Below are 26,899 nucleotides of genomic sequence, written 5' to 3'. Positions count from 1 at the left end.
GGACTCATTTAAATTTGGACTCATTTAAAGAAATAGTTCTTAAGGTCACTGAAATTTGTGGTGACCCCAGCTGGCTTTTTCCCTGGTTCCTTCAGGCAAAGTAGCTGGTCTACAGTTTAGCCTACATGTTGAGACTGTAAGTCTTCTCCAGTTGCCTTTTACTAAAACCTCCACTGTTTTGAAAGCATCCTTAGGGTTGAATTTCTCTACACTCTGTTACAAATGAAGTCAGTGACTTTGGAAAGGGATTAGGAACCATCAGTTTTATGGTCTGCTTCTCCCTCACTCCCTGCAAGGAAAATCTCTGAGTCAGAGCTTGAGCTGGGAGTGGGGACAATGGCATACTTCTTTCTGAGTGTCATCCTTGCTCTAGGAGCTGAGTGCTAGGTGAGGAGAGTGACGGTAGCCTTAGGTCTTCTTGGCTTGCCTGTTTCTTCATGAAACCACCACTTTACTAGCAGGGTCAAGTGGTCAGGGGCCCTATATTCTCAGCACACTACACCAAACTCAGACTTCCCAACCCATGAGGGATCTGGGGAGAAGATGGGAGCCTCTATCATCTATTGACTGCACTCACCTAGGACTTAGCCTCAGGTAACTGGGGACAGGATGTGAAATGCTGGCATCTTACTCCTCCTGGGAAGTTAGCCCTTGACTGACAGCTGGAGAGCGAAGGAGCCCTGTGTTCTGGCTGCACCAGACTGGAGTGGAATCTCCATCTTGCTAAGTTGGAAAGCAGGAAGATGGGACTGGTTCTCAGTTCAAATACCACGAACTCTTGCTGTTTTTCCTAAATTATAGTAGATTTTCTTAAGTAAATATTTCTTCATTTGCTGCATATCCTTGGGACCATTTCCAGAGACTTTAAATGCTTATTTATTTTGAAAAATAACTTTCACCAATTATGCTGGGGTGCAGGTCAGTGATGCCTCTCCCTTTCATTTTTATTGATAAAAATGTTTAAGGGATAGGATTTTTCTTTTGTTCATGCCATTTAAGTATTCTATTGTCAAAAGGTAAAATTACAACAAATTTAAAGACCTTAATTGGCTTTTATTTGCAATTCTAGAATCAGGCAACACCCCATTCTATAACATGGAATGAGTGTTCTGAGGAGGTTGGTTTTATAGACAGAAAAGGACCAGGGAAAACAAAAAGTGGATTGATCATTGCAGTTACTTTTCTTGTAAGGGTTAAAGCAGAGGGGACTTCCTTATCATGCCAGCTAGGACTGGCCTGTGGCCTGCTTGGGGACTTGGCTGTGATGTCCCTCTCCTGATTTCTTGAAAGGCCAGATAGTTTGGTGATATGGAACTTTAGCATGAGTGACTCCATTTTGGTTTGGTCTGTTGGGTCTAGTACAAGAGCTCAGTCCAAATCATGGTCTTCTATACATTTTACTTAACACCATGGATTATGATATAAAATATTTCCTTCATCATTATTTTTCCGAAAGTCCATTCCCTTTTCAACATTGTTTGGTAGAAGGTTTTAAGATTTACAGATGTAACAACCTTTTTGTTTTTATAGTTTCATTTTAGAATTGCCTTTTTATTGCATTATGATGAGAGCATGTTGTTTGTAATGTTCCTACTTTAAGAACACAATTTTTTTGTGTGTGTGCCTTAGTATAATCAACTTTTGTACATTTTCAATGTGTGGTTAGGAAGAATGTTTCTATTACCAGGGTTTGTGTTATCCAAAATAACTACATTATTGATTATGCTCTTTTGATCTTTTTTATCTGTTGTCCTCTTGGCCTGTTTTTTAGTCAGAGTGGTATATTAAAGTCTCGTATTATTAATTTGTTTCTACTTCTTTTGCATCTCCTTTGGTTTCTGACTTAGGTGGTAGCTTAATTATTTCATATATAGCATTCATAATGGTTATATCTTCATTGTGAAATGTGGCCATTTTGACCTAAATCCTGCCTAATTAGAAATAACTTTCACATAAACTTGCAGTCACTTTGTTTGTTTACAATTATGTTAATACAGTATGAAAACAATGAAACAAATTTGATTCATCCTGTGGTCTTACTGTCATTTCCTAAAATCAAAAAAGCCTTTCTGTTTTTATTTACACTCAATAGTTGCAAAAGATCTACCTGTAGATTCACTGGAAGGAGAAGATTTTGAGAAGGAATTCTCATTTCTGAACAACCTCCTAAGTTCTGGTTCCTCAAGTACTAGTGAATTTACCCAAGAATACCAGACTGCCTTTGGGAGCCCCAGTGCCAGTCTCACGTCCCAAGAGCCTTCCACGGGGTCTGAGCCCCTCGCTCATTCTTCTCGATTCCTTCCTTCACAACTCTTTGACCTTGGCTTTCATGTGGCTGGAGCGTTCAACAGTAAGTGTCTATGAACCATTTGGATATATGTGCTTTATCTTTGTGAAGCAAAACGGTGTGCTTATTGATGCTAGAATCAACAAGATTGATTTTAACGTCAGCACTACTAGATAAAATCTGCAGTCCACCAATCAACTGGAAAAATATTAGTCACCTCAGGAATCTGTCAACAAGACAGGCTGTCAGCAAGACAGGCTGTTTCCCTGCCCACCTTCACCAGACCCCATGTTTTCTTCACTGATTTTCCCAAGCATCTCGTTTAAAACACTTGACCTGCTAATTACTCCTACCTAGGGCAATCAATACTGTTTCTTCCATCAAGCAAAACTTGCTGTGTTCAGAGTTGACAAGAGGAAAAAGAACAGCTCTGGAGGCTGGTTCCCTTTCTGGGCAAGGCAGCAGGAGAAAGAGTCCACCATCCTGTGTCCAACCCTGCACCTTGGGGGTCACTTTGCTTCCCTCATCCATATTGGTTACCAAATTCTGTCAGTTCGGTTTCTGAAACCTGTCTCAAATTTCCCACTCCTCTCTGCCTCAACACCAGAGACATTTAGAGCCTATTGGTTTCCTAGGTTACTGCAAGAGTTCCTAACAGGTCTCCAACCCCCAATTCATCCTCCACACTTCTGTGGAGTTCTCTCTCCAAGCAGCAGATTCTGATGTCAGCACCTGGCTTACATTTTATAAAATGAAACACCATGGTTTCCAGGGATAAAACGTGCTTATGTCGCATTTCCACCCATATCTCCTATCCCCTATTGAAGTGAAGGAAGAATACTTGCTGTTTTCTATAATCACACTGAGTGCTCCACAGCCCTCTGATGCATCTACCTGTGCTTGTGTTGCTTCTTCTGCTTCTGATGTTCAGTAATGGAGCTCGGACGTGGGCCTGAGTATTAGATCCCAATCCAGTGTTTTCTGCATGATTGTCAGTCCTTGAAGTCCTCCTCAGTACTGCCAAATGGAAATGGTTTCTCCCTCCTCCCATGGTGCTTTGCTTTATCTACTTTCATGGCTCTAATCCTACTTTATCTTGCTTTACATCCCAGTCTCTCACATCCTAGATTTTAACCCCTGGACGGGGGGACCCCTCACGGCACTTCAGTGTCTTAATGCATTGTACTTTGTATTAAATACTGAGGTACATGCTTTATCTACAAGCATCCCAAGGGCATGATATGTGGAGTGAGTCATCTTTGTACCTTCTATGACAGCAGCATGTTGTTAGCTCAATTAATAAACTAAATGTTAGTTAAATAATCACTCAGTAAGAACTGATTGAATAGAATAAAAGTAAGAATAGACAATATTATTTGATAAAGAGGCACTCTATCTGGGATAATTCAGGTGTTTTTGCTACAGTAAAATCTTTAAAAATATTTATTCTTGTGTGGCATACCAATGGCCCAGTAGCTATAAAGATTTACAAACTGATTTCATTCTCCACTATCAACTCCTCCCTCTTCCTCCATAAATTGCCACGTCTCTAGCAGCACTGAACTTTTAGTTTCTGGCAATGCAATTATCAAAAATATTTTTTAACTACTCAAAATATGTGCTCTGATCCCTACCTGTAGGCAGACAGGATATTCCCATTTAATAGCTGAACAGTTGAAAACCACAGTATTTGAGTAGCTTGCTCAAGGTCATCAGACAGTTTAAATAGTTAAGACAGGACCAAAATCTGCCCCTGCCTCTTTGTGCAGAACTCTACTTTACCAGTCTTTCCTTTATATCTACTTTTCGCTCTCCTGTGGTACAGACCAGGAAAGGGAGCTTCCCTGGGAATTAAAAGATCTGTGTTTGAGGAACCCTATCTACATTGGGCCTCAGATCTTCTCTATACAAGGAAGGGATTAGGGAGGATAATCTAAATTCCTTTCTAGTGCTGTGCCTTAATCATAGCATAAATGGTTTTTCATGTTGTAGCAAACATTTCTCCACATTCCCATAGAGTATTCATAATGATATGTTTTAATTACAAAATACTGTCATTTTATACAACATAAGCTACCTGATTCCTTCCTTATTGTTTCTACTTGTTCATTATTACAGATAATGCTGCAAAAAAAAAAAATCATGCATGTGCTTTTTCCTTCAGCTAAATTATTTCCTTAAGAAAAATTGCTAGGAATGGGATCACTGAGTCCAAGGGTATGAGCATATTTATAGGTTTCAACATTCCAATTATCAGGCCTGTTCCTTCCCTTCTTGACTCTTTAGAACTTCTTCCTATAGCTTTTGCATTTCAATTATTTTTTAAATATCCCACATATTTATTTCAAAGCCACTTTGAAAAATGTAAGGAAGTCGGATCCAACTCTATCTGAAACTAAGATGATTAAAATATATGACTACAGATACATTTTCAGTATTTTATACCTCTTATACTATAGAATCTTACCCAGATACAAAGACTGGAGGACTTAGATATTTTTACCTTTTCTTGTTTTTCTGATGCTGCTTCCTATTTGATTAACAATGGACAATTTTTACTTCTTTTATCCCAGGCTGGGCCTCCCAAGAGGAATCAGAGCTTCGTCTTTCACACACTGATAACCAGCCAGTGCCTTCACAGAGTCCAAAGAAATTAACAAGATGTAAGTTATTTATTTATATATTCTTCATCATTGCTTTAAGAATCAGTTGAATTCAGATAAATTTAGAAAAGGATCACTTTATATTGTTTTCACCTCATTGTCCTGAAAAAGTTTAATAATGAGTTATTATTAAAATGAAAGCTATACTGCTTATCCTTCAATGTGGAAAGGATTTAATAGAAATTGAGCTTGGGGCCAAGCACGGTGGCTCATGCCTGTAATCCTGGACTTTGGGAGGGCGAGGCGGGCGGACTGCCCGAGGTTAGGAGTTGGAGACCAACATGGTGAAACCCCAACTCTACTAAAATACAACAACAACAAAATTAGCCAACGTGGTGGCAGGCACCTGTAGTCCCAGCTAGTCGGGAGGCTGAGGCAGGAGAATTGCTCTAAACCCGGGAGGCAGAGGTTGCAATGAGCCAAGATCGTGCTACTGCACTCACTCCAGCCTGGGCGACAGAGCAAGACTGACTCCAAAAGAAAAGAAAGAAAGAAACTGTGAGCTTGGCAAAGCGTACTACATTTTGTACTGTAATCTTTTATAGTTTGTGTTAAGGTTTGTTGGTAATGGATATAAAATTAGGGATACAAGATACTTTCTGATTACAGGATGCCTATTGACAATGCATTCAAGCACTTAAGTTGGTTACCATATTAACCTTTTTCTTTTCTTTTTTAATTGAGACAGAGTCTCGCTCTGTCACTCAGGCTGGAGTGCAGTGGTACAATCTCGGCTCACTGCAACCTCTGCCTCCTGGGTTCAAGCGATTCTCCTGCCTCAGCCTCCCAAATAGCTGGTACTATAGGCACATGCCACCATGCCCAGCTAATTTTTTGTATTTTTAGTAGAGACAGGGTTTCACCATGTTACCCAAGATGGTCTCAATCTCCTGACCTCATGATCTGCCCGCCTCAGGCTCCCAAACTAACTGCTAGGATTACAGGCATGAGCCACCACGCCTAGCCCATATTAACCATTTTTAAGAGTACAGTTCAGTAATATTAAGCATGTTCATACTGCTGTGAAACAGATCTTCAGAACTTTATCTTGTAAATCTGAAACTTTATACCCATTAAAAAACCTCTTCTCCTAAGTCCCTGGTAACCACCATGCTGCTTTCTCTGAGTCTGATTACTTTAGATACCTCATACAACTGAAATAATGCAGTATTTGGCTTTTTTGTGACTGGTTTATTTCATTTTGCATAATGTCCTCAAGGTTCATCCTGTAGCAAGTGACTGGATTTCCTTCCTTTGTAAGGCTGAATAATACTCTATTTAGTAGATACAACACAACTGGTTATCTGTTGATCCATGGATCACAGTTTTTAAACAAACAAACAGCCTACTGAGATATAATTCATTCCCTTCACTGGTCTTCAATACTCTGCTGTAAACAAGAGACCTCTCTTATCCTCAACTCATTTATTTATTATCAGTATAGATTAATATGTTTTCTTTTGTTGTTTTTTTGGAGACAGAGTCGCCCAGGCTGGAGTGCAATGGTGTGATGTTGGCTCACTGCAACCTCCGCCTCCCAGGTTCAAGTGATTCTCCTGCCTCAGCCTCCTAAGAGCTGGGTCTACAGGCATGTACCACCACACCTGGCCAATTTTTGTGTAGAGATGGGGTTTCACCATGTTGGCCAGGCTGGTCTTGAACTCCTGACCTCAAGTGATCCACCTGCCTCGGCCTCCCAAAGTACTGGGGTTACAGGTGTGGGTCAGTGGACCTGGCCTGATTCCTATGTTTTCAGTGGTTTATAATCACCACTGAACTTATTGATTCTGGTGCTCACATTGTTCCTGTGTTGGCCAGTGGGAGCCCTTTCAGGCTGACTTCTGAATCCTTGTGATATCAGTGTCTTTAAATTTTGAAATAATTTCAGACTTATAGAAAGACTACAGAAGTTAATACAAAATACTACTATACATTCTTCACTTAGGTTTCCAAAATGTTACCATGTTTGCTTTACACTCATACTCTCTCTTCCCCACCCCCCTATCATATACATATAAATTTCTTCTGAACTGAAATAGTTTAAGTAGCAGACATGATGCCCCTCTGCCACTAAATATTCACTGTCTATTTCCTAAAAACAAGGACATTCTTTTACACAATTACAGTACAAGTCAAAATCAGGAAATTAACATTGCCATAGGACCATTATCTACTGTAGACCTTATTCAGAGTTTGTCAATTATCCCACTAATGTGTCAACTTCATTTTAGTTTTTCATAGTCTAGGATCCAACCCAGAATCACATATTGCATTTAGTAAAGTCTCTTTAGCCTCTTTTAATCTGGAACAGTTCCTCAATCTTTATGTCTCATGACCTTGACATTTTTGCAGTGTACAGGTCATTTATTTTGAATATTCCTTGAATTTGGGTTTAGCTAATATTTTTTCATAATTAGACCCAGGTTATGCATTTTGGCAGGGCTACCAGTGCAGGAATGGTGTTGTGCCTTAGTAAATCCTATCAGGGGGTGCATGATGTCTATTTTGTTTCATTCCTGGTGATGTTAAGCCTGATCACTTGGTTATGGTGGTATCTGCCACGTTTCTCCGTTACAAAGTGACTGCTGTATTTTTCCCTTTGTAATTCGTAAGTATCTTGTGGGAAGTGTTTTGAAATACTGCAAATGGTTTGTTTCTACTGAAGTTTTGCCCACTAATTTAGCATTCACTGATAATTCTTCCATGAAATATTTATTACTGTAGTTGTTGCCAAACGGTGATTTTCTATTTCCTCATTCCCTCTGTATTTATGAGTTAGTGTTCTACTGAATGGGAAAGCTTTCCCTTTTTCCCTACTTATTTACTTATTCATTGATATCAGTGTGGACTCCTGGAATCTATTTTATTCTTCCCAGTACTTTGAGGTCAGCCAGTAGGGGAAACCCTCGATTCCAAGCAAATCACAGATTTCACACTGGCAGGTTCAGAATACAGCCATCCCTCAGGGATTCAGAGTACTTATAGTAATACTTTTCTTTTTAAAAACCAGCTAAAACAAGTTGTGCTTAATCATTTAAAACAGACACTATAAAGTAAATAAATTTCAGAAACGAACACAAAAAAGCAAAGGCACTATTTACCTATAATTCTTGAGGCTGATTTTCGAGGAAAAATTTAGGGGAAAAAAAAAAACTTCTCACCAAGAAGGTACAATAAAACTAAACTTAAGAATTTAACAGGCTGGGTGCGGTGGCTCACACCTCTAATCCCAGCACTTTGGGAGGCCAAGGTGGGCAGATCACGAGGTCAGGAGTTCGAGACCAGCCTGCCCAACATGGTGAAACCCCGTCTCTACTAAAAATACAAAAATTAGCTGAGCATGGTGGCACGCGCCTGTAGTTCCAGCTACTTGGGAGGCTGAGGCAAGGAGAATCACTTGAACCCGGGAGGCAGAGGTTGCAGTGAGCTGAGATCATACCATTGCCCTCCAGCCTGGGCGACAGAGCAAGACTCCGTCTCAAAAACAAAAAAAACAAAACAACAACAAAAAAATTTAATAAAATTGATGTTTTGGGTTTTTTTTTTTTTTTTTTTTTTTTTGAGACAGAGTTGTGCTCTGTCACCAAGGCTGGAGTGCAGGGGCATGATCCTGGCTCACTGTAACCTCTGCCTCCTGGGTTCAAGCAATTCTCCTGTCTCAGCCTCCCGAGTAGCTAGAATTACAGGCACGCCATGAAACCTGGCTAATTTTTGTATTTTTTGGTAGGGACGGGTTTTCACCATGTTGTCCAGGCTGGTCTCAAATTCCTGACTTCAAGTGATCCACCTGCCTTGGCCTCCTAAAGTGCTAGGATTACAGGCATGAACCACCATGCCTGGCCATAAAATTGAAAATTTTAACAACTTTAAAATTCGTTCATTAAGAGCCTCACTTCATTAGTCATTAAGGAAGTACAAATTAAAAGCAAAATGGAATTCAAGACCTACCTATTACAATGGCTAAAATGAAACAGAAAAGAAAGTCCTTAATTGACAAGAATGTTAACTAGAATCTCAAAAACTGCATGTAGGAGTGTAAACTGGTAATACCACTTGGAAAACTGGCAGTTTCTACTAAAACTTAACATACATATGCCCTGTGACCAAGCAATTCCACTCCTAAGTACATACCTAACAGAAACGCATCTAACCATTGACTAAAATATATGCTAGTTAGCATTACTGTGATACTGTTAATAATACACCAGAATGGGATTTACCCTGGCATTCCCTGGGGTTGGGGATGTGTGAATAGTGACTGGAAGGATGTCAGGGTATCAGGCATGAGGGGAGCTTCAGAGGAGTAGTCATTTTTTTTTTTTTTTTTGAGAGAGGGTCACACTCTGTCACCCAGGCTGGAGTGCAGTGGTGCAATCTTGGCTCACTGCAACCTCTGCCTCCCGGATTCATGCAATTCTCATGCCTCAGCCTTCCAAGTAGCTGGGATTACAGGTGTGCACCACCACACCCTGCTAATTTTTTAAGTAGAGACAGGGGTTTCACCATGTTGGCCAGGCTGGTCTCAAACTCCTGACCTCAGGTGATCTGCACACCTCAGCCTCCCAAAGTGCTTGAATTACAGGTGTGAGCCACCATACCCAGTCATGTTCTACTTCTTGATGCTGATATTGTTGATGAGTGTATTTACTTTATGAAAATTAATTACGTTTAATTTGGGCTTTTTCTCTCTGTATAGAATTCATTTTCTGCTTGTTATCCTATAAGAATCTCTGGAGGCAGTAATGGTGTATACAAGGAGAGCCTCTATAAAAGATGTAACGGCAGACCTTTATTTCCCATTGTGACTGATGAATATAAAACTCCCTTACATTTGCATAATGCTGTACAATATTTACATACTTTTCAGGACTCTTCAATAGCTGCATGAAGGAGGTCAGGTATTATCTTAGTGACATCTATTCTTCTGGCATAATGACTAATAGTGCCCCTATTTACTCTCATGTATCCTGATATAATGATGAATCATATGGTTACTACTTTACAGATGAGGAGACAAGAGCCCCTGAGGTTAAATGACTTGCCCACTATTACTCATTAGCAGGTGTTACGCCCAGGACTCAAAGCCAGATTTTGTGTGGGTATCACTGATACTACTTCAGGGTACTCAGAAACAGAACTGGACACACAGAGTGAAGCCTTTCACTCTGCCCTGATCCTTGGGGCCCTGGATCCCTATACCCCAAACCCCAGCCCTCTGGCCTGTGGTGAGTGAGTGTTACCGTGATGTGAACGAGAATTGCCTTGGCACTGCCTTCTACCCTCCACACTGTGACTCTGGTTTCATGTCCAGTTCTTAGACTGTCCTCTGGGTCTCAACCCTGCCTTCTGGGCTCCTTGGCTTTCAGGGGCCTAGACTTCTGAGATGACCCACTGTCTGTGCCACTGTGCATTCTTTATTAGTCCCAACCTTCAGCCCAAATGTACACTCTTGAATATCTGCCACAGTGCAACTTGTAGAATCTTGAGAAATAAAATTTTCCAGTCTCCATAAGGAGATGTGAGGGATCTAATGAACAAGAAGTTGTACCTGAGATAAAATGCATACTGTAAAATGCACACATCAAGAAGTTTTAAAGTGCACATGGAAAAGACATAACAACTGTAAATCAAAATGACAATGTTGGGAGTGCTAATGTGGTAGGATTAGGGGGAATTTTTTTCCTTATGTCTAATATTTTTGTAATACCACTTTTATAATAAACATAAATCAACTTGAAGCAGTGTTTACAAATTTCATTTCTTACTTGATATGAACAAGTTTACTTTTAAACCTTATCTGAGAGTCTTCTATAAGTGATCTTAAATGTTCTGTGGAGACCACAGTATTGCTTGCCTTTTCACTTTTAACTCAATTCCTTTCTCAGAGCAGCATACAATTATTTAAATATAGGCGCCTTATCAAAGCACAAGTTATCTGCATTTGCCTTTCAAAATTATCTTAAACCAGGAGCAGTGTTTCATGCCTATAATCCTAGTGTTCTCGGAGGCTGAGGTGGGAGAATCACTTGAGCCTGGGAGTTCCAGACCAGCCTGGGCAACATAGGGAAACCCCAGTCTCTACCAATTAAAAAAAAAAAAAAATCTTAAGGGGACTATAGTTGATAGATTATTGTCAGTTATCTTAATTTTTTCTTAATTCAAAAGAAGCACCTACTTCAAAATCATAAATGTGGTACAAAAACGTGATTTCAAAACTGAATCTCTTTAATGTGTTTTTTTTCTTTTTTAATAGCCCCCAACAATGGCAACCAAGACATGTCAGCCTGGTTCAATCTGTTTGCAGACTTGGATCCACTTTCAAACCCAGACGCTATTGGACACTCAGATGATGAACTACTTAATGCTTGACTGAAGTTATAATGTCACTTCAGTGACCTTGAGACATGAATTTTGCAACGTATTTCCTTTGTGGAAAGGAGTTCCTATTGTAATCCACACACAAAAGCACGGTGTTTGTGAATATAACACCTGTCAGCCAACTTTAGACAGATGGTAAAGACCACATTTGAATAAGTACACATCTTTCATATCTTGGATTTGCAGCTGTTGGTACTATGTGGAAAATATTAGAAACTTCTATGTGGAAAATATTAGAAACTACAGAGTCTGTGATATTTAGATACTGAAATTTATGTCAAAATAATGGCTAGCAATAATTCTGTCAATATGGAGTTGAGCTCATTTCTTTGGAAACCCTTTTAAGTTGCCTTGCTGGCTGTGAGAATTTTATATGTGGATAAAAAAGATAGCATGTAAATTGGGTTGTGGTTTGGGGTCAGTTTTTAAATGAAATAAATAGTAGCAAGGAGGATTTTCTGTTTTGGAAAACAGCATTAGAACCAGACCAGCTTTGTTTTGGGTTAGAGAGACAGAATAAGATTTGAGAACTCAGTTTGCTTTAATGAAATCACAGAGAAACTTGGTACTTGTTTTTCTTCATTTGGAGGCTAAAATGTAATGTTTTTTCATTCACACAAAATAATGGACACTCCCTAATTCCATTATTAAATCTTGAAGAGGAAGTAGCAGGATAATTAATTTGCTAAGCCCATCCTCTGCAGAAACAGAAAAGTCTATCTTCCCATCATCTCCTAAAACTCAGAATGCACAGTAATACTTCTTAAGGCTTGTACAAGTGTCTTCAGACCCACTTTTTTATACACTTGCTATATAGTATTATGCAGTATTTATATTATTCCTGAAAATAAAATGATGGGAGAATATTCCCTAAGCAACTGGCAATAGTATTCCTGAAATACCTAGAAATTTCTATCTGAATGAGGGAGACACTTATGAACACCTTATCCTTACATATATTTGCATACTTATCCCGTATTTTGTGACATAATTTAACCCAGAATTACTTTCTGGCAGACATACAGAAAGCTCTGCGTGATCAATAAGGGAGTGTCTCATTTTTCTACTTCCCTCTTTCTGTGGGTGACATAATCTGAAGCTCTACTTGATTACTAAGCAAAATCTGTTACCCCTACAGGGTTTAGAACCTAAGTATTCGAGAGGAAGGCTATTTAATGGAAGTTAGTGTAAGCTGATAAAAACATAGCTACTGTACACACACATCAATCACTCAATTTCCTGTCCTTTTTTCTTGCCCACCCTTTAATTAATTTTGAAGCAATTTCCTAAGTGTTTTATATTTGTCATCCAGTCCATTGCATTTTCATAAGAAGACATTTTGACTGGCCGGGTGCGGTGGCTCACGCCTGTAATCCCAGCACTTTGGGAGGCCAAGGCAGGCAGATCACAAGGTCAGGAGATGGAGACCATCCAGGCTAACATGGTGAAACCCCGTCTCTGCTAAAAATACAAAAAATTAGCCAGGTGTGGTGGCGGGCGCCTGTAGTCCCAGCTACTCCAGAGGCTGAGGCAAGAGAATGGCGTGAACCTGGGAGGCGGAGCTTGCAGTGAGCTGAGATGGCGCCACTGCACTCCAGCCTGGGCAACAGAGCAAGACTCCGTCTCAAAAAAAAAAAAAAAAAAAAAAAAAAAAAAAAAAGACATTTTGACTAAGTTATTCACAGTAGCTTCCATGTGCTCTTAGTTCTATTCTAAACAGGCTTATTTAGAAGAGGATTGCTTGTAATGTTTGTCATGGTACATAGAAAACATTGGACCAGAGTAGGTGAAATGCAGTCCATATCCCATCCATAGCCATCTATAATAGTAACTGCCCACAAGCTCTCCAGAAAACTACTACAATGGCCAAGTACAGTTTAGGCTGGAAGGACCTTATCTGAAGGTCAGAAACATTGACTCAGATAAAAGGTATGAAGTCTTTCCATAAAATCTTTTCACAATATTACTCCTATTTCTTTATTTTAGATTTTAATGAGCCATTACTTATCTCTTTAGAAGCCTTTTTTAAGTCTTCCTTTATACTCAGTGAAATTTCCCAGAATGCAATACTGCACTGTTCTGCCAAGTTCCAATCACCAAGATATGATCATGAGTCCCAGTCTGAATTCTATACCCATGGTGACTCTGGTGCTCTCAACTTTTGAGTGCCTCAGAAAATGCTAAAACTTTGGCTGGGCATGGTGGCTCACACCTGTAATCCCAGCACTTCGGGAGGCCATGGCGGGTGGACCATTTGAGGGCATGAGTTTGAGACCAGCCTGGCCAACATGATGAAACCCTGTCTCTACTAAAAATACAAAAATTAGGCAGATGTGGAGGTACATGCCTGTAATCCCAGCTACTCAGGAGGCTGAGGCAGAAGAATTGCTTGAACCCAGGCAGCGGAGGTTGCAGTGAGCCGAGATTGCACCACTGCACTCCAGCCTGGGCGACGGAGCGAGACTCCGTCTCAAAAAAAAAAAAAAAAGCTAACTTTATGTCTTGAGAGTTCGTACCATTTTTCTTTGTAGTGGTCACCTTGCTAATGTATTAGTTCTGAGATATTAATCTCCCTCACATGTGTGCAAGGAAGTCCCTGTTATCGAATACAGATACTTTAACAAGCAGACAAAGCAGAAGCCCAAAGTCCATACTAGGAACACCCTAAATTTTCCAAAAGCAAAAGTTCTCCCGAAATGGAGACATACAAGGGACTTTTATTATTCTGTTACTAGTTTCTATAACATTTCTTCTTTCAACACAGTATATGTTTCCCATTTAACCCAGAGCAACATTAACTTCCTTAGCAAGTCCAGTTCTAACTTCCAGTAAGTCCAACCACTATTTTTGAAGAGCATATCAATAACTTTATCAAGATGAAGGTAACCACATTTGTATTTCCTCAAGATTAGTTATTTGAAGCTCAGCAGCTTTTGTGGTCAGAAGGAAATTTTCCTCTAATAAACCAATATTGCTAATATAAAAAACCACCACACTGAAGAAAGGAGGGAAAGGACGGGATAAGCACAGAACAGAGAATGACTGGTTGCTTTTTGTCTTAATCTAGATAATCCATTCAATAAGAAGTAAATTAATTATCCTTAACCAATGGTAGGCTGAGAACAACCCTCAAAATAGGCATTTTTTATGTTAAATGGGGAGAAATATCTATACTTTATTTATACTGGATAAGAATGTGTTTAAGTCTAAAAAAACACCAGATGAGCTAAACTTTGCCTAGTGTGTCTACAACCATTTTTTAGGAGAGGCAGGAATACCAGGGCATAATAAGATCAGATTGGTGTAATTTTGTATGTTTTTGAAATCCTTCATTAATTGTAGAATCTTGATATGATTAGAAACAAACTGTATTTCGGCTGGGCGCGGTGGCTCACGCTTGTAATCCCAGCACTTTGGGAGGCCGAGGCAGGCGGATCATGAGGTCAGGAGATCGAGACCACGGTGAAACCCCGTCTCTACTAAAAATACAAAAAAAAAAAAATTAGCTGGGCGTGGTGGCGGGCGCCTGTAGTCCCAGCTACTTGGAGAGGCTGAGGCAGGAGAGTGGCGTGAACCCGGGAGGCAGAGCTTGCAGTGAGCCGAGATTGCGCCACTGCACTCCAGCCTGGGCGACACAGCGAGACTCCGTCTCAAAAAAAAAAAAAAAAAAAAAGAAACAAACTGTATTTCAACAAACAGGTTTCAGTATTTGCAAATTGAAAAAGTGTTTTGTATTTCAACTATAAATATTTCATGTATATGTGTAGACCATCTAGAAATGTAGAGGTCTTACAGCATTAGAACGAAGGAAGTTTACATGTGTTCTATTTTTCTGAGCCTCTTTTAATAAAGATTGCAAGATGGCATAAAACAAAAGTTCGTTTCCTGAAGTTTTTGATACAATTATTGTTTTCTTATTCAAAAACTTGGGTTTTACCTCAAGATCATAGTATTAGGAAAGTACATTGAGTTGATATGGACATGGGAGAACGAAAATAAAACCAGGGCAATTAATATCCTTGTAAGGCCGGGTGCGGTAGCTCACGCCTATATAATCCCAGCACTTTGGGAGGCCAAGGCAGGCAGATCACTTGAAGTCGGGAGTTTGAGACCACCCTGGCCAACATGGTGAAACCCCATCTCTATTAAAAATATAAAAATTAGCCAGGCCTGGTGGCAGATGCCTGTAATCCCAGCTACTTGGGAGGCTGAGGCAGGAGAGTTGCTTGAACCCAGGAGGTGGAGGTTGCAGTGAGCCGAGATCAGACCATGCACTCCAGCCTGGGTGACAGAGTGAGACTCCGTCTCAAAAAAAAAAAAAAAATCCTTGTGAGATGAATTCCTTCTTATTTCATATGGAAGGGGACTATGTAAGATATGGGAAATAATATAATGCACGTTATTTGTCAAAATACTTTCAGTAACAAAAACTATCAAATATCAAAAATCTGAGCCTAGACACAAACAATTAAATATAAACCATAGTATGTAACCTGACTTATTGAAGGCAGGAATAAAAAGAAGAGAGCCAGAATTGATTCAGTTATTTTTGTCTTCCATAGTGTTGGCAGGACCCTGCATTTCTCTACCTTGAGCAATGAAGCAGTCCCAGAATTTTGGAATATAGCAATTAGGAAGAAAAAACAAACTTTAAAATATTAATTCAGTAGAACTGAAAGTAATACATTTCATGCAACAGTAAAGTGCTTAAACATGGCAAAGAAAACTATGGGACAAGATGAGAAGAAAAATGGTTGGTAACGATGGGTCACATCCAGAAGACCAACATAAGCTATTTTTCCATCTTTTTCTGTACCATTTAAAATACTAAAGAGTTCAAAACAAACTGTCCTTGGCATTTAAAGTCAAGACATGGTTCTTCACTCAGTGGTGTAAATTAACCACTTATTGGCCAAAGAGTAAATACAAAAAGGAAATGAAGTTCTGACTGGTGTCGTGGGTGAGATTTTGCAGTGTATGTTTTTACATTTGTAGTGTACGTTTTAAACTTCCGGTTTTCTTGCTGCCTCAACATCCCCACAAACAGGCTGTGATCACCTGGCCCAGTGTGATATGGGTGGCCCCTGCCACAAGTTTCCCTTGCTACCTTGCCCATGACCTAGTAACATTTAAATGCACCAGTGAAATTCTCTTTTTCTTGTGTGCTTCTCCCTGACCCGAAAGCTCCTGCCCATGTCTTAGGCCTCTCTGCTCCCCACCTGCTTGGCTGAGCCCCCTCCCATGTGACCCCCTCTCAGCATGCAGTGACTGTCTCTCTAGGACCTGTGAGTATATTACAACTTTTTTCCCTGTGTCTTTCCTGTGATATCCCTTGTGGCTACACCTCACTGACCATAACCTAAAAAGACACATACAAAAAACATGAAAGAAAAAGTTGTTTCTTGGGCTGGCCTGGACGAACAGGGAGCCAGGAGCTCGACCCCGGCTGTCGGAGGCGCAGTGAGGCCTGGTCTCCGGCTGCCAGACCATGCTGAGCAGAGCACGCGGCAGGCTCGCCTCAGCGCTGCGGGGCGCGGTCACCCGTAGGTGCCTGCACGCGTCGGGGTCGCAGCCTTTGGCCGACAGGAGCAAGAAGACTGAGGAGCCGCCCCACGCCTTCGATCCGGCGCTGGAGTTACTGGTGTGCCCGCTCTCCAAGAAGCCGCTCAGATATGAAGCATCAACAAATGAATTGATTAATGAAGAGTTGGGAATAGCTTATCCAATCACTGATGGGATTCCTAATAATATCATATTAGGCAGCTAGGATGAAGCATCAAAGAAGCAAGAAGTGGAGCAGCACTAGTTCGTAATTTAAAAAAATAAAAAAAACTCAACAGCCAACTTTCCTTAGTACCATATACCTTTTAAAACACAGTGGCAGGTAATAAGTGGAAGAGAAGAATGTTTCTGTCTCTTCCTACGTTGACTGTTCTTATTCCACTGGTTTCTTTAGCAGGACTGTTCCACTCAGCCTTTGTGGAAGAAAACTTCCCACAGGGCTGCACTAGCACAGCCAGCCTTTGCTTTTACAGGCTGCTCTTGCCTATTACCATACCGGTGTATGTATTCTTCCACCTTTGGACCTGGGTGTTATTAAACTCTTCATGCATAACTGATGCAACTAGAGTCAATACGCTGTATATATTAATGATAGCTCTTGGGCATCTATCTCTGAAAGCTCAAATGGATGGAATTTAGTTTGTGGGAAAGAGGCTTTGCTTTGAGCATATCAGGCTCAGGACTGTGAGAGGCTTAAGTTGCAGACACTTCTTTTATTGTACTCTTGTTCTGCCCTTGTTTTTTGAAGGCTCTGACATAACTGCTGTATCAGAAGAAACATTTTGACAGTGTCTTGTTGGAGATAAACATCCCTAATTGACATGTGATGACTATTTCTTATTCCATTCATCTAAGAGTCATTGAAATTTTGTTTTCTTTGTTTGTTTAGCTTCAAGGTCTTTGGTAGTCACATGTTAGGGATGACTGAAATAATTCCAAAGGAGTGATGTTGGAATAGTCCCTCTAATGGAAAGAAATGCATTTGAACAAATGTGATATAGAACCAAATAATCAAATAGAAATTTCATGTACTTACAAAAATTGAGTTTGTAAAATTACCTTCATTTCTTTGACATTAAATGCTTATAGCAATAAAGATGTTGACACTTTCTTATAAAAAATTAAAAAAAATAATAAAAAGTTGTTTCTTTTTTCCCATTTTAAAGTAGTATCTTCTAGAAGAAAAAAATCAGCCATAGCACTACTGTCTAGGAATAACCACTACTAACATATTTTTGGTTATTTTTTTTGTAGTGCCTTTCAAGCACACATTTGAATTGTGATCCAGATGATTTTACTGTCCCCTCTCTCTTAAATGGGCATACCAAGTCACAGAGATTTGAAAACCAATTATAGGCTGGGTGAGGTGGCTCACGCCTGTAATCCCAGCACTTTGGGAGGCCGAGGCAGGCAGATTGCCTGAGGTCGAGAGTTTGAGACCAGCCTGGCCAGCATGGTGCAACCCCGTCTCTACTAAAAATACAAAAATTAGCCGGGCGTGGTGGTGGGCGCCTGTAATCCCAGCTACTGGGGAGGCTGAGGCAGGAGAATCGCTTGAACCCAGGAGGTGGAGCTTACAGTGAGCCGAGATTGCCCACTGCACTCCAGCCTGAGCAAAAAACCAACTGTATAAGTCTTTCCCTCAAAAAAGCCAGGTATATTAAAAACCCACCAGAAATGTGACTGAAGTTCGTTTTTGCCTCCCTAAAACCTGTGCTCCCCAAATTAAAGAGTATTTCTTTTTATTTTCTGCAGCTATAGCAACATTAAAAACCAGAGAGTTTGAGAATGTCTGTCACTAACGTCCTTGATCAGGAGCTGATAACTAACCAGCTCCTTTCTTTTGACCCTCTGAACTAAGCTGCCAGCAGCTGTAGCAATGAAGAGGATCACAAAGAACAAGGCAGTGTGGCCCAATGTCACATAATCTGCAATGACTCCAACATCTTTATTTTACCAGTGTCACTGGTGCAAGCAAAGTAGCAGTAAGACTACATGATTAACTCTGAATTCCAGAGTCAGACTTGGTTCAAAGACAGTCTGACAGTCTCTGACATTTCCCAGATGTGTGACCATGGAAAAGTCAACCTAATTCCAATTTTGTTATCTGTATGATAGTAAAAATAGCAGTACCTGGCTTCAAAGGGTTATTATAAAGATTAGGGTAAAAGTAATATGTAAAGTGTCCGATATTCGGTAAGCTATCAAGAGGCATTATCAATTTTTATTACAATTTCAGTTTATCTTTGACGATTTTAAACTTTACAAGCTAAAATGAATTTTATGAGAACACTTCCCATGACCAAAAACCACTGGCTCCCCTATGGAATGAATAAACTTACCTGACAAAATATGAAGGCAGATAAATGTTTGTTTACAGTTTCATATTTTCTAAGTGATAGCACTATTGTCAGCATTTCCTTAATCACACAAATAAAACAGGTTCACAAAGGTGACTTCTTGGCCCAAGATCCCATAAACATTACGCATCAGAGCCAGAACTAGCACCCAAATTGTGGCCCTAAATCTAGGACTTTCTCTGTTTCTCCTCTCAATTATCCCAATGATCTAAAAAATAATTACTTAAGATATAGAATTGAGACAAATGGTTATACTCCTGGTTTTTAACTATTAGAGCCTCCAAGATAGACTTCTACAAAACAATGATTCAGCAGGACTAATCCACACTAGCGCATAAAATCAAAGTTAGAATATATGGAAATAAATTCTCAGTTTGAGGATGATGCAAAATGATGAAAGAGAATTATTCTGTTTTTTTTTTTTGGTTTGTTTTTTATAAAACCTAGAAATTTTGGAGCTACTTATTAAAGGGAAGTAGAAACAATGTCTTGAAGACCCCAGTCTCATTTCTGCATTAAGATACCAGACAAACCTAAAAGTTGTAGCTACAGCAGTGTTCTTCATATCGTTTTAATACAACCTTCAGTGAGAAATACTTTTTATACTACAAGCTAGGACATATGTATATATCTCTGACAAAAGTTTTACGCATGAAAACTACTCTCCTTACGTATGAATATACTTATGTTTTCTATTCTGCTTCATTTTTTAAAAAGTTGGTTGAACTCATTTAGTTCATATCAAGACCCAAACAGTTGGGAAAACACTGATTCAAAGAGCTACAAAGGCTATTGGCATTATCATACTAAAATATATTTTAAAAGCACACCTAATCTTAGCAAAGGAGAAAAAACAGTATCTGTTACACATTAGCAGGGAGGTGCTATGAAGAAGAGACTACAATGACTGTATTTCACATATTTGCTCTCCTCAACCTCTTAAAAGGGGGGGTGGGGGAATACTGAGAAAGAAAGGGAGAAAATTTTACGTGCCAATTTTAGAATTCTCTTTGCATTTGATACTATGTTAAATTATTGTGTAAATATATTAGCTATCCCCAAACTCTGGTTAACTTTTTTGCTCAGAAATAATAATTCAAAAATTTTAACAGGCTAGACACCATGGCTCACACCTATAATCCCAGCACTTTGGGAGGCAGAGATGGGAGGATCACTTGAGGCCAGGAGTTCGAGACCAGCCTGAGCAGTGTGGCAAGACCTTGTCTCTATGAAAAAAAAAATTAAATAAAATAAATTTATATAAAAATTAGCCAGGCATGGTGGCACATACCTGTGGTCCCAGCCACTTCGGAGGCTCAGACAGGAGGATCCCTTGAGTCCGGCACTTTGGGAGGCAGAGGTGGGAGGATCACTTGAGGCCAGGAGTTTGAGACCAGCCTAGGCAATGTAGCAAGACCTTGTCTCTACGAAAATAAATAAATAAAATAAATTTATAAAAAAATTAGCCAGGCGTGGTGGCACATACCTGTGGTCCCAGCCACTTGGGAGGCTGAGGCAGAAGGATCCCTTCAGCCCAGGAGCTTGAGGCTGCAGTGAGCTGAGTGAAAGTGCCACTGTACTCCACCCTGGGTAACACAGCAGAGAGACTGTCTCAAAAACAAAAAAAAATTAATTTGGTGACCAAATTACTGTGTTGACTTATGTCATTAAAATGTGTCCCTGCTTTCTAAGTTATCACAGTTGTAGCCTTCTGACCAGCTCTGTTGTGTGGATACAGACAAAACCCCCAAAACTCAACAACTGTCCCCTGAAACGGAACGACTATCTTGCGTATATAAGCCACTGTCACAAAGGAAGAATATGGCTGGATTACCAAGAATTAACAAAACAAAAAAACTCCTCTTATGTACTTTATAATGAATGTAAGTGACTGCCCCAGCTAAGTTACCTCTAATAAAACTCTGAAGCAGTGAATTCCTCACGCATGGGTATCTCTCTGTGCTGCTTATATTTTAATGTGTGCCTAGCACTTACCCCGAAGAGCAGGTACTTTCAGTTCTAGGGCAAGTGAGGGGTAGCAAGGAACCTGCTGCTGAACACAAACACATTTTTCTATTAGTCCGAGAAAAACAATGTACCACTTAAAAGCTAGATAAATAACCAGTCCAAAAAGAAATGTAACTTGAATTTAGACAACACAAAAATTCACAGAAAAAAACTCAAGAAGAACAGACTTTATTTTTAACATAAAAGTTCTATTTTCTTGTGAGGCAGCAACAAGTGTTCAGGTACTGGGAATACATAAGTACAGCGTAACAATACCGATTACCATTGGAAATGCTGTTTTTTGAGAGAATTGTTAGAATAACAAAATGTTTTAAATTGCATTTTAAAAAGAGTTACACAGCTTCCACAGAGACAAAAAATGAAGACTTAAAAAAATTCTATTCTTAAACAAGACTGTATAAACAAAATGCTGTTCAGGGCTGCTCTGCTCATCATCAATTTGGTCAGAGTAAAACTTAAAAGTGCGGAGTTAAGCATTCTTAGCTTTATTTTGCAAATTCAGCACTTCCACTCATCTGGTTTTGAGACATCAAAATTCCAAAGACTAAGGAATGAACCTTAAGTTTACAATAGTAAAGTAAATGCAGTAGTGGCAAATTTTCTTTTATTTTCCTTCACAAAAGAAAATCTTTATAACCCAGTCCTAGTCTTGGACATAGTGAAAGCTATAAATTCTGCCTTTTTTTACACTTTCTTTCGGTGAAAGCCAACAACTGAAAGCAAAGAAAAAGGACTTTCATGTCGCCAAATATTCCACAGTTAGCAAGAGCACCTTCTAAAAGACTGATTTGGACTGTGGTCATAAGTATTAAGTATAAGAAATATAAAACAAATTGAATAATCTAGTTGAAAAATAATCTTGACATCCATGCTCACCACATGTAACCAAAGAGGCAAAACCGGTATTTTTAAAACATAGTTGCTTACAAAAGCCATGACAAGTAATAGACTCAGTCATGATCAGAAACTGTAAATTTATATAATTTTTATCATCACAAAGAAGAAATTGTTTCAAGATTAAAAAAACCTAAGATTGACAAAGTGAATAACCAAATAGTTCCTTTCTCTGAAAGACACATGCTACCCATTTCTTTTAATGCAATGGAAGTAAATTTTTATAAAATTAAAAAATTTTAAATTATATTCCCATTGAAGCTATTCTATTTACCTTCTGTACAGTTTTCTACAGAATAACAATAATTATGGAGTGTAATTTTAGAAACCAACATTATGCATTCTATTGAGGGTGTCACATTTCACTGGAAAGCTGGAGACCCATTAAAAAAAAAATCAACCACCAGGAACTAAGGGTTAAATAAAACAGCTGAATGAACCTATGGTTAATATTTTTTCAAGACTGTGATAAAGCTTACATGCTTAAAAATTAGCCCTTTGGCACTGGCAGTTAGAGTTGTTTTGTACCTTGTACCTTTTTTTCAAATCTCAAGCTCTATTTCTCCCAAACCCCAGGGATCTGTCTGGTTGCCATACAATTCATTTACCTGCAAATTCACATTCTCCTTACAACCAAACATTAGACTATAAGTTCTATTTATAAGACTGTAAATAATTCTGAAACTTGTTCTTCCATTCCAATTTTAAGTTACTTTAGATTAAGGATATATGAAACTCCACAGAAAGATATGAATTAGACAAATATGCACAACAGAGCAAAAGGGAAAACCTCTACAGAGTGGCATTCTAGTTCTAAAATGCCATTGTGACTGGCAGGGATAGAGATGGAAGAGGAACGGAAGTGCAAGGTCAAGAACACAGATTTAACAGAATTCAAGTCATCCAAAAACCAAGAGTTCTTTTTAAATAACTTGTTTTTAACTTCCTCTACCCCCATTCTGATTTCCGTTTTACCTTTTCTTCTGAACTTCTGATACAGTAGATACTCAGTGGTGATACAGTCAAGTTATAATGCATAACAAAGGAGGCAAAATATCAAGGCTCTCAGTGAGAAAATGTAGACCCCAAATAACTGAGCTTTTAATGACTGAGAAGCCATAACGTACTAGTTCCAAATAAATTAGTTTTGGATTGAGAAAGTACCCAAGTTCATCAATCCTACCATCTAAAACCTGACAGATTTATTCAAATGTTTGAATTTATCTGATTTACCTAAATGCATCTCGAATTTAAACTCAACAGGGATTATTTTAAATTGCTTAGATGTTTTAAAGGTACATGAGTATAAGAAGTCCTTTCCGAAGATTTATTGCTACCACTAGGTTTTCCTTGATAGAATATGTCTGGGTAAGCTGACATATTAACCTTCTAAACTGTATCCTCTTTATAAGGATTTAAAAACTTTTTTCTACCTTATAATATGTACAGGAACAGTAAATTATTGCATCATAAAGTAGTATATGAAGAAATGAAAAGGATGCTTTTATTCAATACTGTTTGCTGAAACTCACTTTTAAAAAGAGCTGCTCCTGGACAGGTGTGGTGGCTCACACCTGTAATCCCAGCACTTTGGGAGGCCAAGACGAGCAGATCACCTGAGGCCAGGAGTTCGAGAACAGCCTGACCAACATGGTGAAACCCCATATCTACTAAAAATACAAAATTAGCTGGGTGTGGTGGTGCATGCCTATAATCCCAGCTACTTGGGAGGCTAAGGCAGGAGAATTGCTTGAACCCGGGAGACAGAGGTTGCAGTGAGCCGAGATCACGCCATTGCACTCCAGCCTGGGCAACAAGAGTGAAACTCCGTCTCAAAAAGAAAAAAGCAGCTCCTTAATCTCACTACCACATACCCAGAAATCAAATACTGATGTCATGTGATACTGGCAGTGATTTATATTAGGATGAGCCCAAATCCAAAACTGCATGGAGTTTTCAAAGGTGCTTATCGTTCATACTCAAGTTCTGGTCTATTTTCCCCACTATGTGGAGCGTTAGGGGGTAAATTAGCAAAATCTGTAGGCAACAAATCTCAGGGCCAACCACCACCACAAAGAAAAATGTCAGTCGCAGGATTCTGCGGCTACAGTTTGGATCACTATCCACTGGATTACACTCCTGGCAAACTACTAGCCCAACCAAATCCACAAGACAACAACATCACAAGGGCAAAGGAGGAAATCCATGCACAGCCATTTCAGGATCTCTTTGGGGCTATCATACAGTGATGATTAAAGGCAGAATGACACCTGTGGTGAAGGAGGAAGAGCGTGTGATATACACACACATACATATATATATATCACAGAAAACCAAAGGGGCTCCTTACTCTTAGCTAGCAATCAACACTGGATAGTTTCCTTTTGGCTCACCGACTTCTAAATCAAGTTCCAATATGGGTGAGAACATATTAAAGCACTTGTCTTCAGACTACAACTTTTCTGACCACATGGTGAAATGTGTACAGGAGTAGTGAAGAAAACAGCAGTTATACAAATATTTCACCCAAAGCACAAACTTTTGACATCAAAAACATAAATCACGTAATGTACGAATATTGCTTTTTAATCTCTTTTTATATATAGTTGTTCAATGCATTTACCTATCAATCCTTGTTTGGGAGAAGAACATAGTCATGAGATTAAGATTGCTGGGAAAACATCAACAATCCCTTTGGTCCCAAAGCTGAAAACAGCTGAGAAAAGCACACATCTAGAAAGGGAACAAGAAACAGAGGCCACCAAAGAATCTTTTGAATATCCTGTTTGCTATGTTTCAGAAAATGTAACATTGGTATATTATAAAATAGTCATTTTCATAGAAAAGATGGTTCTTGCAGCATCAGTCACATCTCCCTTTAGGAATCATGTTGGCAAGGATCAGGGGTGTGTGTGTGTGTGTGTGCGCGTGTGTGTGTGTGTGTGTTTTAAAGAAGTCTAATTCGAAAACAAAAACGTGATATTGTCTCTCCAAAGGTAAAGAATGAGACCTTTCTTGTTTCAATCAGTGCTTTGATAAAAAGCAGGCTAAGCACTGAGGGGTGGCGTTCACAAGTGGGGCAGAGCCGTCACGGGGGATCCTTTCTTCCAGAAGCCTCACCGTCACATGTCGCTGGAAAGCTGGAGCACATCACAGCCGACCAGAAGCGCACGATGCCATCAGAATCCAGTGATCTGAGGAGGTTCCCAATTTCCCAGAACAACAGCCACATTGCACTGTGACCTATCCTTCAGCTTCCTCAATTGGTTCTGGTGGTGGGAGTAGAGAAGCTGGTGGCATGACTGTACTTGTTCCTCGAGAGACTCGGTCTTGCTCTGTGTTTGTAGACAGGGAGGCCACAGCAATAGGCTGCAGCAGAGTGGTTGTCATGCCAGTGGTGACTGTCAGGCTGTGGCCAGAGCCCTTGAGTGTAAGATCCGGGGTAGGAAGGAGTGGCTTGAGGATGCTGACGAGGCAGAAAGCAGATCCACTTTTAGGAATGAAATTCACCTTGTTTTTGTCAGGACAATAAAAGGCTGGGATTTCATGAAGCTGTTTTGGCCTAGACACAGAACAGACAACCCAATGCTTTTAAGTCACTGAACTTAAAAAAAAAAAAAAAAAAAAAAAAGCTTGGAAACAAGCTCTTTTATTTTTAAAGAACAGTTAACTTACATCACAGAAAAGGAATATAAAACTCAAGCTCTGTCCCCCCTTCAAACACCAAGGACCAAAGTGCTATCTGACATGATTCAACATATGTATCTTAGAATGCAAGAAGCCCTCATCATCACTGCTTACAGTTCCCTCGACAGCCCCATTACCATGCAGGCAGCTCAGCCTGATGAGCACTGCATGTCAGCGAAGAGCTAACACGGTCAAGGGAATAATGAATTTCCTATAGCAAAAGAAAATCTAGATGTTTAAAGACATGTATGCCTTTATGTATGGTATATTCCACTGCCATGATTTTTCGGAGGTCTACAGTATACTGGAAGGAGACAGCAAGGAAATTAAAGATATACAATGTCCGCCTTTTGCTAAGTTCCACCATTGCATGACAAAAACTATGGTAGGCATGGCTTTTCTCCTCAAGTGCTTGTAAAAATCTCTTTGATGGAAACAATTCTTTGAGTTAACCATGATAGTTTTCTGAGCAATATAATATAAATGTGAAATCAAAATAAAAACTTCTTTGCTTTGAAAGCTTTTTATTAAAGCCAAATTCTTCCCTTTTCTTAGGTCCTCCTGAAAATTAACCCAAATTGTTGAAAAAGATATTGGTATTAATGGTAATTCATGAAAATTAAAAGTATAAAAAAACTACATCGTTAAAGTAACACAGAAATGCCACAAAACCAAGGTGGGAGAACCTAAATAAATCAAGACTTAGGTTGAGTCTCATCTCTTCCAATGACAATAAAAATCTAAATCAGCCAGCCGTGGTGGTTCACACCTGTAATTCCAGCACTTTGGGAGTCTGAGCGGGGAGGCTTACTTGAACCCAGGAGTTCCAGACCAGCCTGGGCAACATAGTGAGACCTCATCTTTATAAAAACCTTTAAAAAAAATAATCTAGTCTGACAGCATGCACCTGTAGTCCCAGCTACTTGGGGGGCTGAGGTGGGAGGATAGCTTGGCCCTGGGAGGTGGAGGTTGTACTGAGCCATAATCAGGCCACTGCACTTCAGCCTGGGCAACAGAGCAAGACCCTGTCTCACAAGAAA

General features: G+C 39.5%; 3 protein-coding genes and 1 pseudogene across 5 annotated transcripts in view; 3 read left to right on the top strand and 1 right to left on the bottom strand.

The window, feature by feature from the left end:
- Window positions 1–13,816, top strand: part of ICA1L (islet cell autoantigen 1 like) — a 90,501-nt gene extending 76,685 nt beyond the window's left edge. For all 3 annotated transcript variants that reach the window (XM_030802783.1, XM_030802782.1, XM_030802784.1), the window contains 3 exons: window positions 2,093–2,350; window positions 4,861–4,950; window positions 11,204–13,816. In XM_030802783.1, coding sequence (XP_030658643.1) covers window positions 2,093–2,350; window positions 4,861–4,950; window positions 11,204–11,319 — 464 coding nt within the window. In that variant the 3' untranslated portion in view covers window positions 11,320–13,816. The remainder of the gene's footprint in view (window positions 1–2,092; window positions 2,351–4,860; window positions 4,951–11,203) is intronic.
- Window positions 13,817–15,882: 2,066 nt separating this feature from the next.
- LOC100587774 (protein preY, mitochondrial) lies at window positions 15,883–17,194 on the top strand. Its single transcript, XM_030803367.1, has one exon. The coding sequence runs from the start codon at window positions 16,817–16,819 to the stop codon at window positions 17,093–17,095; it is 279 nt and encodes a 92-aa protein (XP_030659227.1). The 5' UTR covers window positions 15,883–16,816; the 3' UTR covers window positions 17,096–17,194.
- Window positions 17,195–17,232: 38 nt separating this feature from the next.
- Window positions 17,233–17,447, top strand: LOC101179273 (annotated as a pseudogene).
- Window positions 17,448–21,430: 3,983 nt separating this feature from the next.
- The window catches only part of FAM117B (family with sequence similarity 117 member B), a 136,851-nt gene continuing 131,382 nt past the window's right edge, over window positions 21,431–26,899 (bottom strand). Inside the window, exon 8 of the mRNA XM_030803459.1 lies at window positions 21,431–25,734. Coding sequence (XP_030659319.1) covers window positions 25,416–25,734 — 319 coding nt within the window. The 3' untranslated portion in view covers window positions 21,431–25,415. The remainder of the gene's footprint in view (window positions 25,735–26,899) is intronic.

This window comes from Nomascus leucogenys, chromosome 22a (genome assembly GCF_006542625.1).
Source record: "Nomascus leucogenys isolate Asia chromosome 22a, Asia_NLE_v1, whole genome shotgun sequence".
NCBI classification, from domain to species: domain Eukaryota; kingdom Metazoa; phylum Chordata; class Mammalia; order Primates; family Hylobatidae; genus Nomascus; species Nomascus leucogenys.
The sequence above is the reverse complement of the archived record's forward strand: the minus strand, read 5'-3'. Positions and strand labels throughout refer to the sequence as shown.